This window comes from Salmo salar, chromosome 18 (assembly GCF_965601325.2).
Source record: "Salmo salar chromosome 18, fSalSal1, whole genome shotgun sequence".
NCBI lineage: Eukaryota > Metazoa > Chordata > Actinopteri > Salmoniformes > Salmonidae > Salmo > Salmo salar.
This window is the reverse complement of record NC_138308.1, coordinates 1518257-1535000: the sequence shown is the minus strand read 5'-3', so window position 1 is coordinate 1535000 and position 16744 is coordinate 1518257. Positions and strand designations below refer to the sequence as shown.

Below are 16744 nucleotides of genomic sequence, written 5' to 3'. Positions count from 1 at the left end.
TTCATCTACTAGACTAGAATATAAGGGAAGACAAGCCTTTTCATCTACTAGACTAGAATATAAGGGAAGACAAGCCTTTTCATCTACTAGAATATAAGGGAAGACAAGCCTTTTCATCTACTAGACTAGAATATAAGGGAAGACAAGCCTTTTCATCTACTAGAATATAAGGGAAGACAAGCCTTTTCATCTACTAGAATATAAGGGAAGACAAGCCTTTTCATCTACTAGAATATAAGGGAAGACAAGCCTTTTCATCTACTAGACTAGAATATAAGGGAAGACAAGCCTTTTCATCTACTAGAATATAAGGGAAGACAAGCCTTTTCATCTACTAGAATATAAGGGAAGACAAGCCTTTTCATCTACTAGACTAGAATATAAGGGAAGACAAGCCTTTTCATCTACTAGAATATAAGGGAAGACAAGCCTTTTCATCTACTAGACTAGAATATAAGGGAAGACCAGCCTTTTCATCTACTAGACTAGAATATAAGGGAAGACAAGCCTTTTCATCTACTAGACTAGAATATAAGGGAAGACAAGCCTTTTCATCTACTAGACTAGAATATAAGGGAAGACAAGCCTTTTCATCTACTAGACTAGAATATAAGGGAAGACAAGCCTTTTCATCTACTAGAATATAAGGGAAGACAAGCCTTTTCATCTACTAGACTAGAATATAAGGGAAGACAAGCCTTTTCATCTACTAGAATATAAGGGAAGACCAGCCTTTTCATCTACTAGAATATAAGGGAAGACCAGCCTTTTCATCTACTAGAATATAAGGGAAGACAAGCCTTTTCATCTACTAGAATATAAGGGAAGACAAGCCTTTTCATCTACTAGAATATAAGGGAAGACAAGCCTTTTCATCTACTAGAATATAAGGGAAGACAAGCCTTTTCATCTACTAGACTAGAATATAAGGGAAGACAAGCCTTTTCATCTACTAGACTAGAATATAAGGGAAGACAAGCCTTTTCATCTACTAGACTAGAATATAAGGGAAGACCAGCCTTTTCATCTACTAGAATATAAGGGAAGACAAGCCTTTTCATCTACTAGACTAGAATATAAGGGAAGACAAGCCTTTTCATCTACTAGAATATAAGGGAAGACAAGCCTTTTCATCTACTAGACTAGAATATAAGGGAAGACAAGCCTTTTCATCTACTAGAATATAAGGGAAGACAAGCCTTTTCATCTACTAGAATATAAGGGAAGACAAGCCTTTTCATCTACTAGACTAGAATATAAGGGAAGACAAGCCTTTTCATCTACTAGAATATAAGGGAAGACAAGCCTTTTCATCTACTAGACTAGAATATAAGGGAAGACAAGCCTTTTCATCTACTAGAATATAAGGGAAGACAAGCCTTTTCATCTACTAGAATATAAGGGAAGACAAGCCTTTTCATCTACTAGAATATAAGGGAAGACAAGCCTTTTCATCTACTAGACTAGAATATAAGGGAAGACAAGCCTTTTCATCTACTAGACTAGAATATAAGGGAAGACAAGCCTTTTCATCTACTAGACTAGAATATAAGGGAAGACAAGCCTTTTCATCTACTAGACTAGAATATAAGGGAAGACAAGCCTTTTCATCTACTAGACTAGAATATAAGGGAAGACAAGCCTTTTCATCTACTAGACTAGAATATAAGGGAAGACCAGCCTTTTCATCTACTAGACTAGAATATAAGGGAAGACAAGCCTTTTCATCTACTAGAATATAAGGGAAGACAAGCCTTTTCATCTACTAGACTAGAATATAAGGGAAGACAAGCCTTTTCATCTACTAGAATATAAGGGAAGACAAGCCTTTTCATCTACTAGACTAGAATATAAGGGAAGACAAGCCTTTTCATCTACTAGAATATAAGGGAAGACAAGCCTTTTCATCTACTAGAATATAAGGGAAGACAAGCCTTTTCATCTACTAGACTAGAATATAAGGGAAGACAAGCCTTTTCATCTACTAGAATATAAGGGAAGACCAGCCTTTTCATCTACTAGACTAGAATATAAGGGAAGACAAGCCTTTTCATCTACTAGAATATAAGGGAAGACAAGCCTTTTCATCTACTAGAATATAAGGGAAGACAAGCCTTTTCATCTACTAGAATATAAGGGAAGACAAGCCTTTTCATCTACTAGACTAGAATATAAGGGAAGACAAGCCTTTTCATCTACTAGAATATAAGGGAAGACAAGCCTTTTCATCTACTAGAATATAAGGGAAGACAAGCCTTTTCATCTACTAGACTAGAATATAAGGGAAGACAAGCCTTTTCATCTACTAGACTAGAATATAAGGGAAGACAAGCCTTTTCATCTACTAGACTAGAATATAAGGGAAGACAAGCCTTTTCATCTACTAGACTAGAATATAAGGGAAGACAAGCCTTTTCATCTACTAGACTAGAATATAAGGGAAGACAAGCCTTTTCATCTACTAGACTAGAATATAAGGGAAGACAAGCCTTTTCATCTACTAGAATATAAGGGAAGACAAGCCTTTTCATCTACTAGAATATAAGGGAAGACAAGCCTTTTCATCTACTAGAATATAAGGGAAGACAAGCCTTTTCATCTACTAGAATATAAGGGAAGACAAGCCTTTTCATCTACTAGACTAGAATATAAGGGAAGACAAGCCTTTTCATCTACTAGAATATAAGGGAAGACAAGCCTTTTCATCTACTAGAATATAAGGGAAGACAAGCCTTTTCATCTACTAGAATATAAGGGAAGACAAGCCTTTTCATCTACTAGAATATAAGGGAAGACAAGCCTTTTCATCTACTAGAATATAAGGGAAGACAAGCCTTTTCATCTACTAGACTAGAATATAAGGGAAGACAAGCCTTTTCATCTACTAGAATATAAGGGAAGACAAGCCTTTTCATCTACTAGACTAGAATATAAGGGAAGACAAGCCTTTTCATCTACTAGACTAGAATATAAGGGAAGACAAGCCTTTTCATCTACTAGAATATAAGGGAAGACAAGCCTTTTCATCTACTAGAATATAAGGGAAGACAAGCCTTTTCATCTACTAGACTAGAATATAAGGGAAGACAAGCCTTTTCATCTACTAGAATATAAGGGAAGACAAGCCTTTTCATCTACTAGACTAGAATATAAGGGAAGACAAGCCTTTTCATCTACTAGAATATAAGGGAAGACAAGCCTTTTCATCTACTAGAATATAAGGGAAGACAAGCCTTTTCATCTACTAGAATATAAGGGAAGACAAGCCTTTTCATCTACTAGAATATAAGGGAAGACAAGCCTTTTCATCTACTAGACTAGAATATAAGGGAAGACAAGCCTTTTCATCTACTAGAATATAAGGGAAGACAAGCCTTTTCATCTACTAGACTAGAATATAAGGGAAGACAAGCCTTTTCATCTACTAGACTAGAATATAAGGGAAGACAAGCCTTTTCATCTACTAGAATATAAGGGAAGACAAGCCTTTTCATCTACTAGAATATAAGGGAAGACAAGCCTTTTCATCTACTAGACTAGAATATAAGGGAAGACAAGCCTTTTCATCTACTAGAATATAAGGGAAGACAAGCCTTTTCATCTACTAGACTAGAATATAAGGGAAGACAAGCCTTTTCATCTACTAGAATATAAGGGAAGACAAGCCTTTTCATCTACTAGACTAGAATATAAGGGAAGACAAGCCTTTTCATCTACTAGACTAGAATATAAGGGAAGACAAGCCTTTTCATCTACTAGACTAGAATATAAGGGAAGACAAGCCTTTTCATCTACTAGACTAGAATATAAGGGAAGACAAGCCTTTTCATCTACTAGAATATAAGGGAAGACAAGCCTTTTCATCTACTAGAATATAAGGGAAGACAAGCCTTTTCATCTACTAGAATATAAGGGAAGACAAGCCTTTTCATCTACTAGACTAGAATATAAGGGAAGACAAGCCTTTTCATCTACTAGACTAGAATATAAGGGAAGACAAGCCTTTTCATCTACTAGACTAGAATATAAGGGAAGACAAGCCTTTTCATCTACTAGAATATAAGGGAAGACAAGCCTTTTCATCTACTAGACTAGAATATAAGGGAAGACAAGCCTTTTCATCTACTAGACTAGAATATAAGGGAAGACAAGCCTTTTCATCTACTAGACTAGAATATAAGGGAAGACAAGCCTTTTCATCTACTAGACTAGAATATAAGGGAAGACAAGCCTTTTCATCTACTAGACTAGAATATAAGGGAAGACAAGCCTTTTCATCTACTAGAATATAAGGGAAGACAAGCCTTTTCATCTACTAGAATATAAGGGAAGACAAGCCTTTTCATCTACTAGACTAGAATATAAGGGAAGACAAGCCTTTTCATCTACTAGAATATAAGGGAAGACAAGCCTTTTCATCTACTAGACTAGAATATAAGGGAAGACAAGCCTTTTCATCTACTAGACTAGAATATAAGGGAAGACAAGCCTTTTCATCTACTAGAATATAAGGGAAGACAAGCCTTTTCATCTACTAGAATATAAGGGAAGACAAGCCTTTTCATCTACTAGACTAGAATATAAGGGAAGACAAGCCTTTTCATCTACTAGAATATAAGGGAAGACAAGCCTTTTCATCTACTAGAATATAAGGGAAGACAAGCCTTTTCATCTACTAGAATATAAGGGAAGACAAGCCTTTTCATCTACTAGAATATAAGGGAAGACAAGCCTTTTCATCTACTAGACTAGAATATAAGGGAAGACAAGCCTTTTCATCTACTAGACTAGAATATAAGGGAAGACAAGCCTTTTCATCTACTAGACTAGAATATAAGGGAAGACAAGCCTTTTCATCTACTAGACTAGAATATAAGGGAAGACAAGCCTTTTCATCTACTAGACTAGAATATAAGGGAAGACAAGCCTTTTCATCTACTAGACTAGAATATAAGGGAAGACAAGCCTTTTCATCTACTAGAATATAAGGGAAGACAAGCCTTTTCATCTACTAGAATATAAGGGAAGACAAGCCTTTTCATCTACTAGACTAGAATATAAGGGAAGACAAGCCTTTTCATCTACTAGACTAGAATATAAGGGAAGACAAGCCTTTTCATCTACTAGACTAGAATATAAGGGAAGACAAGCCTTTTCATCTACTAGAATATAAGGGAAGACAAGCCTTTTCATCTACTAGAATATAAGGGAAGACAAGCCTTTTCATCTACTAGAATATAAGGGAAGACAAGCCTTTTCATCTACTAGACTAGAATATAAGGGAAGACAAGCCTTTTCATCTACTAGAATATAAGGGAAGACAAGCCTTTTCATCTACTAGACTAGAATATAAGGGAAGACAAGCCTTTTCATCTACTAGACTAGAATATAAGGGAAGACAAGCCTTTTCATCTACTAGAATATAAGGGAAGACAAGCCTTTTCATCTACTAGACTAGAATATAAGGGAAGACAAGCCTTTTCATCTACTAGACTAGAATATAAGGGAAGACAAGCCTTTTCATCTACTAGAATATAAGGGAAGACAAGCCTTTTCATCTACTAGACTAGAATATAAGGGAAGACAAGCCTTTTCATCTACTAGAATATAAGGGAAGACAAGCCTTTTCATCTACTAGACTAGAATATAAGGGAAGACAAGCCTTTTCATCTACTAGACTAGAATATAAGGGAAGACAAGCCTTTTCATCTACTAGACTAGAATATAAGGGAAGACAAGCCTTTTCATCTACTAGAATATAAGGGAAGACAAGCCTTTTCATCTACTAGACTAGAATATAAGGGAAGACAAGCCTTTTCATCTACTAGACTAGAATATAAGGGAAGACAAGCCTTTTCATCTACTAGACTAGAATATAAGGGAAGACAAGCCTTTTCATCTACTAGACTAGAATATAAGGGAAGACAAGCCTTTTCATCTACTAGACTAGAATATAAGGGAAGACAAGCCTTTTCATCTACTAGAATATAAGGGAAGACAAGCCTTTTCATCTACTAGACTAGAATATAAGGGAAGACAAGCCTTTTCATCTACTAGACTAGAATATAAGGGAAGACAAGCCTTTTCATCTACTAGACTAGAATATAAGGGAAGACAAGCCTTTTCATCTACTAGACTAGAATATAAGGGAAGACAAGCCTTTTCATCTACTAGACTAGAATATAAGGGAAGACAAGCCTTTTCATCTACTAGACTAGAATATAAGGGAAGACAAGCCTTTTCATCTACTAGACTAGAATATAAGGGAAGACAAGCCTTTTCATCTACTAGACTAGAATATAAGGGAAGACAAGCCTTTTCATCTACTAGACTAGAATATAAGGGAAGACAAGCCTTTTCATCTACTAGACTAGAATATAAGGGAAGACAAGCCTTTTCATCTACTAGAATATAAGGGAAGACAAGCCTTTTCATCTACTAGACTAGAATATAAGGGAAGACAAGCCTTTTCATCTACTAGAATATAAGGGAAGACAAGCCTTTTCATCTACTAGACTAGAATATAAGGGAAGACAAGCCTTTTCATCTACTAGACTAGAATATAAGGGAAGACAAGCCTTTTCATCTACTAGACTAGAATATAAGGGAAGACAAGCCTTTTCATCTACTAGACTAGAATATAAGGGAAGACAAGCCTTTTCATCTACTAGAATATAAGGGAAGACAAGCCTTTTCATCTACTAGACTAGAATATAAGGGAAGACAAGCCTTTTCATCTACTAGACTAGAATATAAGGGAAGACAAGCCTTTTCATCTACTAGACTAGAATATAAGGGAAGACAAGCCTTTTCATCTACTAGAATATAAGGGAAGACAAGCCTTTTCATCTACTAGACTAGAATATAAGGGAAGACAAGCCTTTTCATCTACTAGACTAGAATATAAGGGAAGACAAGCCTTTTCATCTACTAGACTAGAATATAAGGGAAGACAAGCCTTTTCATCTACTAGACTAGAATATAAGGGAAGACAAGCCTTTTCATCTACTAGAATATAAGGGAAGACAAGCCTTTTCATCTACTAGACTAGAATATAAGGGAAGACAAGCCTTTTCATCTACTAGACTAGAATATAAGGGAAGACAAGCCTTTTCATCTACTAGACTAGAATATAAGGGAAGACAAGCCTTTTCATCTACTAGACTAGAATATAAGGGAAGACAAGCCTTTTCATCTACTAGACTAGAATATAAGGGAAGACAAGCCTTTTCATCTACTAGACTAGAATATAAGGGAAGACAAGCCTTTTCATCTACTAGAATATAAGGGAAGACAAGCCTTTTCATCTACTAGAATATAAGGGAAGACAAGCCTTTTCATCTACTAGAATATAAGGGAAGACAAGCCTTTTCATCTACTAGACTAGAATATAAGGGAAGACAAGCCTTTTCATCTACTAGAATATAAGGGAAGACAAGCCTTTTCATCTACTAGACTAGAATATAAGGGAAGACAAGCCTTTTCATCTACTAGACTAGAATATAAGGGAAGACAAGCCTTTTCATCTACTAGACTAGAATATAAGGGAAGACAAGCCTTTTCATCTACTAGACTAGAATATAAGGGAAGACAAGCCTTTTCATCTACTAGACTAGAATATAAGGGAAGACAAGCCTTTTCATCTACTAGAATATAAGGGAAGACAAGCCTTTTCATCTACTAGACTAGAATATAAGGGAAGACAAGCCTTTTCATCTACTAGAATATAAGGGAAGACAAGCCTTTTCATCTACTAGACTAGAATATAAGGGAAGACAAGCCTTTTCATCTACTAGACTAGAATATAAGGGAAGACAAGCCTTTTCATCTACTAGACTAGAATATAAGGGAAGACAAGCCTTTTCATCTACTAGAATATAAGGGAAGACAAGCCTTTTCATCTACTAGACTAGAATATAAGGGAAGACAAGCCTTTTCATCTACTAGACTAGAATATAAGGGAAGACAAGCCTTTTCATCTACTAGACTAGAATATAAGGGAAGACAAGCCTTTTCATCTACTAGACTAGAATATAAGGGAAGACAAGCCTTTTCATCTACTAGAATATAAGGGAAGACAAGCCTTTTCATCTACTAGAATATAAGGGAAGACAAGCCTTTTCATCTACTAGAATATAAGGGAAGACAAGCCTTTTCATCTACTAGACTAGAATATAAGGGAAGACAAGCCTTTTCATCTACTAGAATATAAGGGAAGACAAGCCTTTTCATCTACTAGACTAGAATATAAGGGAAGACAAGCCTTTTCATCTACTAGAATATAAGGGAAGACAAGCCTTTTCATCTACTAGAATATAAGGGAAGACAAGCCTTTTCATCTACTAGACTAGAATATAAGGGAAGACAAGCCTTTTCATCTACTAGAATATAAGGGAAGACAAGCCTTTTCATCTACTAGAATATAAGGGAAGACAAGCCTTTTCATCTACTAGAATATAAGGGAAGACAAGCCTTTTCATCTACTAGAATATAAGGGAAGACAAGCCTTTTCATCTACTAGACTAGAATATAAGGGAAGACAAGCCTTTTCATCTACTAGAATATAAGGGAAGACAAGCCTTTTCATCTACTAGACTAGAATATAAGGGAAGACAAGCCTTTTCATCTACTAGACTAGAATATAAGGGAAGACAAGCCTTTTCATCTACTAGAATATAAGGGAAGACAAGCCTTTTCATCTACTAGACTAGAATATAAGGGAAGACAAGCCTTTTCATCTACTAGACTAGAATATAAGGGAAGACAAGCCTTTTCATCTACTAGACTAGAATATAAGGGAAGACAAGCCTTTTCATCTACTAGACTAGAATATAAGGGAAGACAAGCCTTTTCATCTACTAGAATATAAGGGAAGACAAGCCTTTTCATCTACTAGACTAGAATATAAGGGAAGACAAGCCTTTTCATCTACTAGAATATAAGGGAAGACAAGCCTTTTCATCTACTAGAATATAAGGGAAGACAAGCCTTTTCATCTACTAGACTAGAATATAAGGGAAGACAAGCCTTTTCATCTACTAGACTAGAATATAAGGGAAGACAAGCCTTTTCATCTACTAGACTAGAATATAAGGGAAGACAAGCCTTTTCATCTACTAGACTAGAATATAAGGGAAGACAAGCCTTTTCATCTACTAGAATATAAGGGAAGACAAGCCTTTTCATCTACTAGAATATAAGGGAAGACAAGCCTTTTCATCTACTAGACTAGAATATAAGGGAAGACAAGCCTTTTCATCTACTAGAATATAAGGGAAGACAAGCCTTTTCATCTACTAGACTAGAATATAAGGGAAGACAAGCCTTTTCATCTACTAGACTAGAATATAAGGGAAGACAAGCCTTTTCATCTACTAGACTAGAATATAAGGGAAGACAAGCCTTTTCATCTACTAGACTAGAATATAAGGGAAGACAAGCCTTTTCATCTACTAGACTAGAATATAAGGGAAGACAAGCCTTTTCATCTACTAGACTAGAATATAAGGGAAGACAAGCCTTTTCATCTACTAGACTAGAATATAAGGGAAGACAAGCCTTTTCATCTACTAGAATATAAGGGAAGACAAGCCTTTTCATCTACTAGACTAGAATATAAGGGAAGACAAGCCTTTTCATCTACTAGACTAGAATATAAGGGAAGACAAGCCTTTTCATCTACTAGACTAGAATATAAGGGAAGACAAGCCTTTTCATCTACTAGACTAGAATATAAGGGAAGACAAGCCTTTTCATCTACTAGAATATAAGGGAAGACAAGCCTTTTCATCTACTAGACTAGAATATAAGGGAAGACAAGCCTTTTCATCTACTAGAATATAAGGGAAGACAAGCCTTTTCATCTACTAGAATATAAGGGAAGACAAGCCTTTTCATCTACTAGACTAGAATATAAGGGAAGACAAGCCTTTTCATCTACTAGACTAGAATATAAGGGAAGACAAGCCTTTTCATCTACTAGACTAGAATATAAGGGAAGACAAGCCTTTTCATCTACTAGACTAGAATATAAGGGAAGACAAGCCTTTTCATCTACTAGACTAGAATATAAGGGAAGACAAGCCTTTTCATCTACTAGACTAGAATATAAGGGAAGACAAGCCTTTTCATCTACTAGACTAGAATATAAGGGAAGACAAGCCTTTTCATCTACTAGACTAGAATATAAGGGAAGACAAGCCTTTTCATCTACTAGACTAGAATATAAGGGAAGACAAGCCTTTTCATCTACTAGACTAGAATATAAGGGAAGACAAGCCTTTTCATCTACTAGAATATAAGGGAAGACAAGCCTTTTCATCTACTAGAATATAAGGGAAGACAAGCCTTTTCATCTACTAGAATATAAGGGAAGACAAGCCTTTTCATCTACTAGACTAGAATATAAGGGAAGACAAGCCTTTTCATCTACTAGAATATAAGGGAAGACAAGCCTTTTCATCTACTAGAATATAAGGGAAGACAAGCCTTTTCATCTACTAGACTAGAATATAAGGGAAGACAAGCCTTTTCATCTACTAGACTAGAATATAAGGGAAGACAAGCCTTTTCATCTACTAGAATATAAGGGAAGACAAGCCTTTTCATCTACTAGACTAGAATATAAGGGAAGACAAGCCTTTTCATCTACTAGACTAGAATATAAGGGAAGACAAGCCTTTTCATCTACTAGAATATAAGGGAAGACAAGCCTTTTCATCTACTAGAATATAAGGGAAGACAAGCCTTTTCATCTACTAGACTAGAATATAAGGGAAGACAAGCCTTTTCATCTACTAGACTAGAATATAAGGGAAGACAAGCCTTTTCATCTACTAGACTAGAATATAAGGGAAGACAAGCCTTTTCATCTACTAGACTAGAATATAAGGGAAGACAAGCCTTTTCATCTACTAGACTAGAATATAAGGGAAGACAAGCCTTTTCATCTACTAGAATATAAGGGAAGACAAGCCTTTTCATCTACTAGAATATAAGGGAAGACAAGCCTTTTCATCTACTAGACTAGAATATAAGGGAAGACAAGCCTTTTCATCTACTAGACTAGAATATAAGGGAAGACAAGCCTTTTCATCTACTAGAATATAAGGGAAGACAAGCCTTTTCATCTACTAGACTAGAATATAAGGGAAGACAAGCCTTTTCATCTACTAGACTAGAATATAAGGGAAGACAAGCCTTTTCATCTACTAGACTAGAATATAAGGGAAGACAAGCCTTTTCATCTACTAGACTAGAATATAAGGGAAGACAAGCCTTTTCATCTACTAGACTAGAATATAAGGGAAGACAAGCCTTTTCATCTACTAGACTAGAATATAAGGGAAGACAAGCCTTTTCATCTACTAGACTAGAATATAAGGGAAGACAAGCCTTTTCATCTACTAGACTAGAATATAAGGGAAGACAAGCCTTTTCATCTACTAGACTAGAATATAAGGGAAGACAAGCCTTTTCATCTACTAGAATATAAGGGAAGACAAGCCTTTTCATCTACTAGAATATAAGGGAAGACAAGCCTTTTCATCTACTAGACTAGAATATAAGGGAAGACAAGCCTTTTCATCTACTAGACTAGAATATAAGGGAAGACAAGCCTTTTCATCTACTAGACTAGAATATAAGGGAAGACAAGCCTTTTCATCTACTAGAATATAAGGGAAGACAAGCCTTTTCATCTACTAGACTAGAATATAAGGGAAGACAAGCCTTTTCATCTACTAGAATATAAGGGAAGACAAGCCTTTTCATCTACTAGACTAGAATATAAGGGAAGACAAGCCTTTTCATCTACTAGACTAGAATATAAGGGAAGACAAGCCTTTTCATCTACTAGACTAGAATATAAGGGAAGACAAGCCTTTTCATCTACTAGAATATAAGGGAAGACAAGCCTTTTCATCTACTAGACTAGAATATAAGGGAAGACAAGCCTTTTCATCTACTAGAATATAAGGGAAGACAAGCCTTTTCATCTACTAGACTAGAATATAAGGGAAGACAAGCCTTTTCATCTACTAGACTAGAATATAAGGGAAGACAAGCCTTTTCATCTACTAGACTAGAATATAAGGGAAGACAAGCCTTTTCATCTACTAGACTAGAATATAAGGGAAGACAAGCCTTTTCATCTACTAGAATATAAGGGAAGACAAGCCTTTTCATCTACTAGAATATAAGGGAAGACAAGCCTTTTCATCTACTAGAATATAAGGGAAGACAAGCCTTTTCATCTACTAGACTAGAATATAAGGGAAGACAAGCCTTTTCATCTACTAGAATATAAGGGAAGACAAGCCTTTTCATCTACTAGACTAGAATATAAGGGAAGACAAGCCTTTTCATCTACTAGAATATAAGGGAAGACAAGCCTTTTCATCTACTAGAATATAAGGGAAGACAAGCCTTTTCATCTACTAGAATATAAGGGAAGACAAGCCTTTTCATCTACTAGACTAGAATATAAGGGAAGACAAGCCTTTTCATCTACTAGAATATAAGGGAAGACAAGCCTTTTCATCTACTAGACTAGAATATAAGGGAAGACAAGCCTTTTCATCTACTAGACTAGAATATAAGGGAAGACAAGCCTTTTCATCTACTAGACTAGAATATAAGGGAAGACAAGCCTTTTCATCTACTAGACTAGAATATAAGGGAAGACAAGCCTTTTCATCTACTAGACTAGAATATAAGGGAAGACAAGCCTTTTCATCTACTAGACTAGAATATAAGGGAAGACAAGCCTTTTCATCTACTAGACTAGAATATAAGGGAAGACAAGCCTTTTCATCTACTAGACTAGAATATAAGGGAAGACAAGCCTTTTCATCTACTAGACTAGAATATAAGGGAAGACAAGCCTTTTCATCTACTAGACTAGAATATAAGGGAAGACAAGCCTTTTCATCTACTAGAATATAAGGGAAGACAAGCCTTTTCATCTACTAGACTAGAATATAAGGGAAGACAAGCCTTTTCATCTACTAGAATATAAGGGAAGACAAGCCTTTTCATCTACTAGACTAGAATATAAGGGAAGACAAGCCTTTTCATCTACTAGAATATAAGGGAAGACAAGCCTTTTCATCTACTAGAATATAAGGGAAGACAAGCCTTTTCATCTACTAGACTAGAATATAAGGGAAGACAAGCCTTTTCATCTACTAGACTAGAATATAAGGGAAGACAAGCCTTTTCATCTACTAGACTAGAATATAAGGGAAGACAAGCCTTTTCATCTACTAGACTAGAATATAAGGGAAGACAAGCCTTTTCATCTACTAGAATATAAGGGAAGACAAGCCTTTTCATCTACTAGACTAGAATATAAGGGAAGACAAGCCTTTTCATCTACTAGACTAGAATATAAGGGAAGACAAGCCTTTTCATCTACTAGAATATAAGGGAAGACAAGCCTTTTCATCTACTAGAATATAAGGGAAGACAAGCCTTTTCATCTACTAGACTAGAATATAAGGGAAGACAAGCCTTTTCATCTACTAGAATATAAGGGAAGACAAGCCTTTTCATCTACTAGACTAGAATATAAGGGAAGACAAGCCTTTTCATCTACTAGACTAGAATATAACTGGGTTGGTAGTCAGGCTGCTCTGCAAAACTGTCTCAGCCAAATCATATGTTACAGACAGGTTAACTTTCTCTCTGCCCCCCCCCCCTCTCCCCTGCCCCCCCCCTCTCCCCTGCCCTCCCCTCTCTCCCCTGCCCCCCCCTCTCCCCTGCCCTCCCCTCTTCCCTGTCCCCCCTCCTCTCCCCTCTCTCCCCCCCCCTCTCCCCTCTCTCCCCTGCCCCCCCCCTCTCCCCTGCCCTCCCCCCCCCCCTCTCCCCTGCCCTCCCCCTCTCCCCTCTCTCCCCTGCCCTGCCCTCCCCTCTTCCCTGTCCCCCCTCCTCTCCCCTCTCTCCCCCCCCTCCCCCCCCCTCTCCCCTCTCTCCCCTGCCCCCCCTCTCCCCCCGTCCCCCCCCTCCCCTTCCCCCCCTCTCTCCCCCTCTCCTCTCCCCCCCTCCTCTCCCCTCTCTCCCCCCCTCCTCTCCCCTCTCCCCCCCTCCACTGCCCCCCCTCTCTCCGTCCCCCCCCTCTCTCCCCCTCTCCTCTCCCCCCCTCCTCTCCCCTCTCCCCCCCCCTCTCTGCCCCCCCCCCCCCCTCTCCCCCCCAGTATGACTTTGTGGGTCAGCTGGAGACGGTGGAGGAGGATGCTGAACAGCTGCTGAGGGTTTTGAAGGTGGACAACGTGGTGGACTTCCCCTCCTCTCCCAGGAACCAGACGACCAGCAGCTGGCAGGAGGACTGGTTCAGCAGGGTGCCCCTAGTGGCCAGGAGGAATCTCTACAGGCTGTATGAACCGGACTTCAGACTGTTTGGTTACTCCAGACCAGACGCGCTGCTAGACTGACCGACTCCAACTACGCTCTTTAGAGAAAAAGTATTTTCTTGTCCCCATCGGAGAACCCCCTTTTTTTGGTGGTGAACAAGGTTCTACTTAGAACCTTTTTAGTGATGAAACTGGTTCCACGTAGAACCTTGTATTAATTAAAGGGTTCCACTTGGAACCAAAAATAGCTATTGTCACGTGGGTTCTCCTATGGGGAAAATTGGGTTGTACATTATTTTCTAAGACCAGCCAGACCAGAGTGCTGGACCTTCTGCTCCGGTTCTGGACTCAGCAGGTCCAGAACAGAGGAACGTTAAGAGTTAGGTTACACTTCCTTTGGAGAAGAGTTTGGACTCCTGACTGCTGGAACCCTGGTGGAACCCTGGTGTCTGTCATGTCGTCATGGGAACCCTGGTGTCTGTCATGTCGTCATGGGAACCCTGGTGTCTGTCGTCATGGGAACCCTGGTGTCTGTCATGTCGTCATGGGAACCCTGGTGTCTGTCGTCTTGGAACCCTGGTGTCTGTCGTGTCGTCATGGGAACCCTGGTGTCTGTCATGTCGTCATGGGAACCCTGGTGTCTGTCATGTCGTCATGGGAACCCTGGTGTCTGTCATGTCGTCATGGGAACCCTGGTGTCTGTCATGTCGTCATGGGAACCCTGGTGTCTGTCATGTCGTCATGGGAGCCCTGGTGTCTGTCATGTCGTCATGGGAACCCTGGTGTCTGTCATGTCGTCATGGGAACCCTGGTGTGTGTCATGTCGTCATGGGAACCCTGGTGTCTGTCACCCTGGTCACTACTGATCGTCCTATGAGGAGTCCTGGTCACTACTGATCGTCCTATGAGGAGCCCTGGTCACTACTGATCGTCCTATGAGGAGCCCTGGTCACTGGGTTAGGGGTAGACAGGGGGATAGAGGGTTAGACAGGGGGTTAGAGGGTTAGACAGGGGGATAGAGGGGTAGACAGGGGGATAGAGGGTTAGTGCTACTACTGGAAGCATGGGGGAAACATGTTACAGCATGTTACCGCTTCAAAAGAGGAAGACAGGGGGTTAGACAGGGGGATAGAGGGTTAGACAGGGGGTTAGACAGGGGGTTAGACAGGGGGATAGAGGGTTAGACAGGGGGTTAGAGGGTTAGTGCTACTACTGGAAGCATGGGGGAAACATGTTACAGCATGTTACCGCTTCAAAAGAGGAAGACAGGGGGTTAGACAGGGGGTTAGAGGGTTAGACAGGGGGTTAGACAGGGGGTTAGACAGGGGGTTAGAGGGTTAGACAGGGGGTTAGACAGGGGGATAGAGGGTTAGACAGGGGGTAGAGGGTTAGACAGGGGGTAGAGGGTAGACAGGGGGTTAGAGGGTTAGTGCTACTACTGGAAGCATGGGGGAAACATGTTACAGCATGTTACCGCTTCAAAAGAGGAAGACAGGGGGTTAGACAGGGGGTTAGAGGGTTAGACAGGGGGATAGAGGGTTAGACAGGGGGTTAGACAGGGGGATAGAGGGTTAGTGCTACTACTGGAAGCATGGGGGAAACATGTTACAGCATGTTACCGCTTCAAAAGAGGAAGACAGGGGGTTAGACAGGGGGTTAGAGGGTTAGACAGGGGGATAGAGGGTTAGACAGGGGGATAGAGGGTTAGACAGGGGGTTAGAGGGTTAGTGCTACTACTGGAAGCATGGGGGAAACATGTTACAGCATGTTACCGCTTCAAAAGAGGAAGACAGGGGGTTAGACAGGGGGTTAGACAGGGGGATAGAGGGTTAGACAGGGGGATAGAGGGTTAGACAGGGGGTTAGAGGGGTTAGACAGGGGGATAGAGGGTTAGGGAGACAGGGGGATAGAGGGGTAGACAGGGGGATAGAGGGTTAGTGCTACTACTGGAAGCATGGGGGAAACATGTTACAGCATGTTACCGCTTCAAAAGAGGAAGACAGGGGGTTAGACAGGGGGATAGAGGGTTAGACAGGGGGTTAGACAGGGGGATAGAGGGTTAGACAGGGGGATAGAGGGTTAGACAGGGGGATAGAGGGTTAGACAGGGGGTTAGAGGGTTAGACAGGGGGTTAGACAGGGGGATAGAGGGGTAGACAGGGGGATAGAGGGGTAGACAGGGGGATAGAGGGTTAGTGCTACTACTGGAAGCATGGGGGAAACATGTTACAGCATGTTACCGCTTCAAAAGAGGAAGACAGGGGGTTAGACAGGGGGTTAGACAGGGGGATAGAGGGTTAGACAGGAGGTTAGGGGGTTAGACAGGGGGTTAGAGGGTTAGACAGGGGGATAGAGGGGTAGACAGGGGGATAGAGGGTTAGTGCTACTACTGGA

General features: G+C 39.6%; 1 protein-coding gene across 1 annotated transcript in view; it reads left to right on the top strand.

The window, feature by feature from the left end:
• The window catches only part of chst12a (carbohydrate (chondroitin 4) sulfotransferase 12a), a 54460-nt gene extending 38965 nt beyond the window's left edge, over nt 1-15495 (top strand). The window contains exon 6 of the mRNA XM_082964669.1: nt 14196-15495. Within this exon, the coding sequence (XP_082820795.1) occupies nt 14196-14432 (237 nt within the window). The 3' untranslated portion in view covers nt 14433-15495. The remainder of the gene's footprint in view (nt 1-14195) is intronic.
• Nucleotides 15496-16744: the final 1249 nt, after the last annotated feature.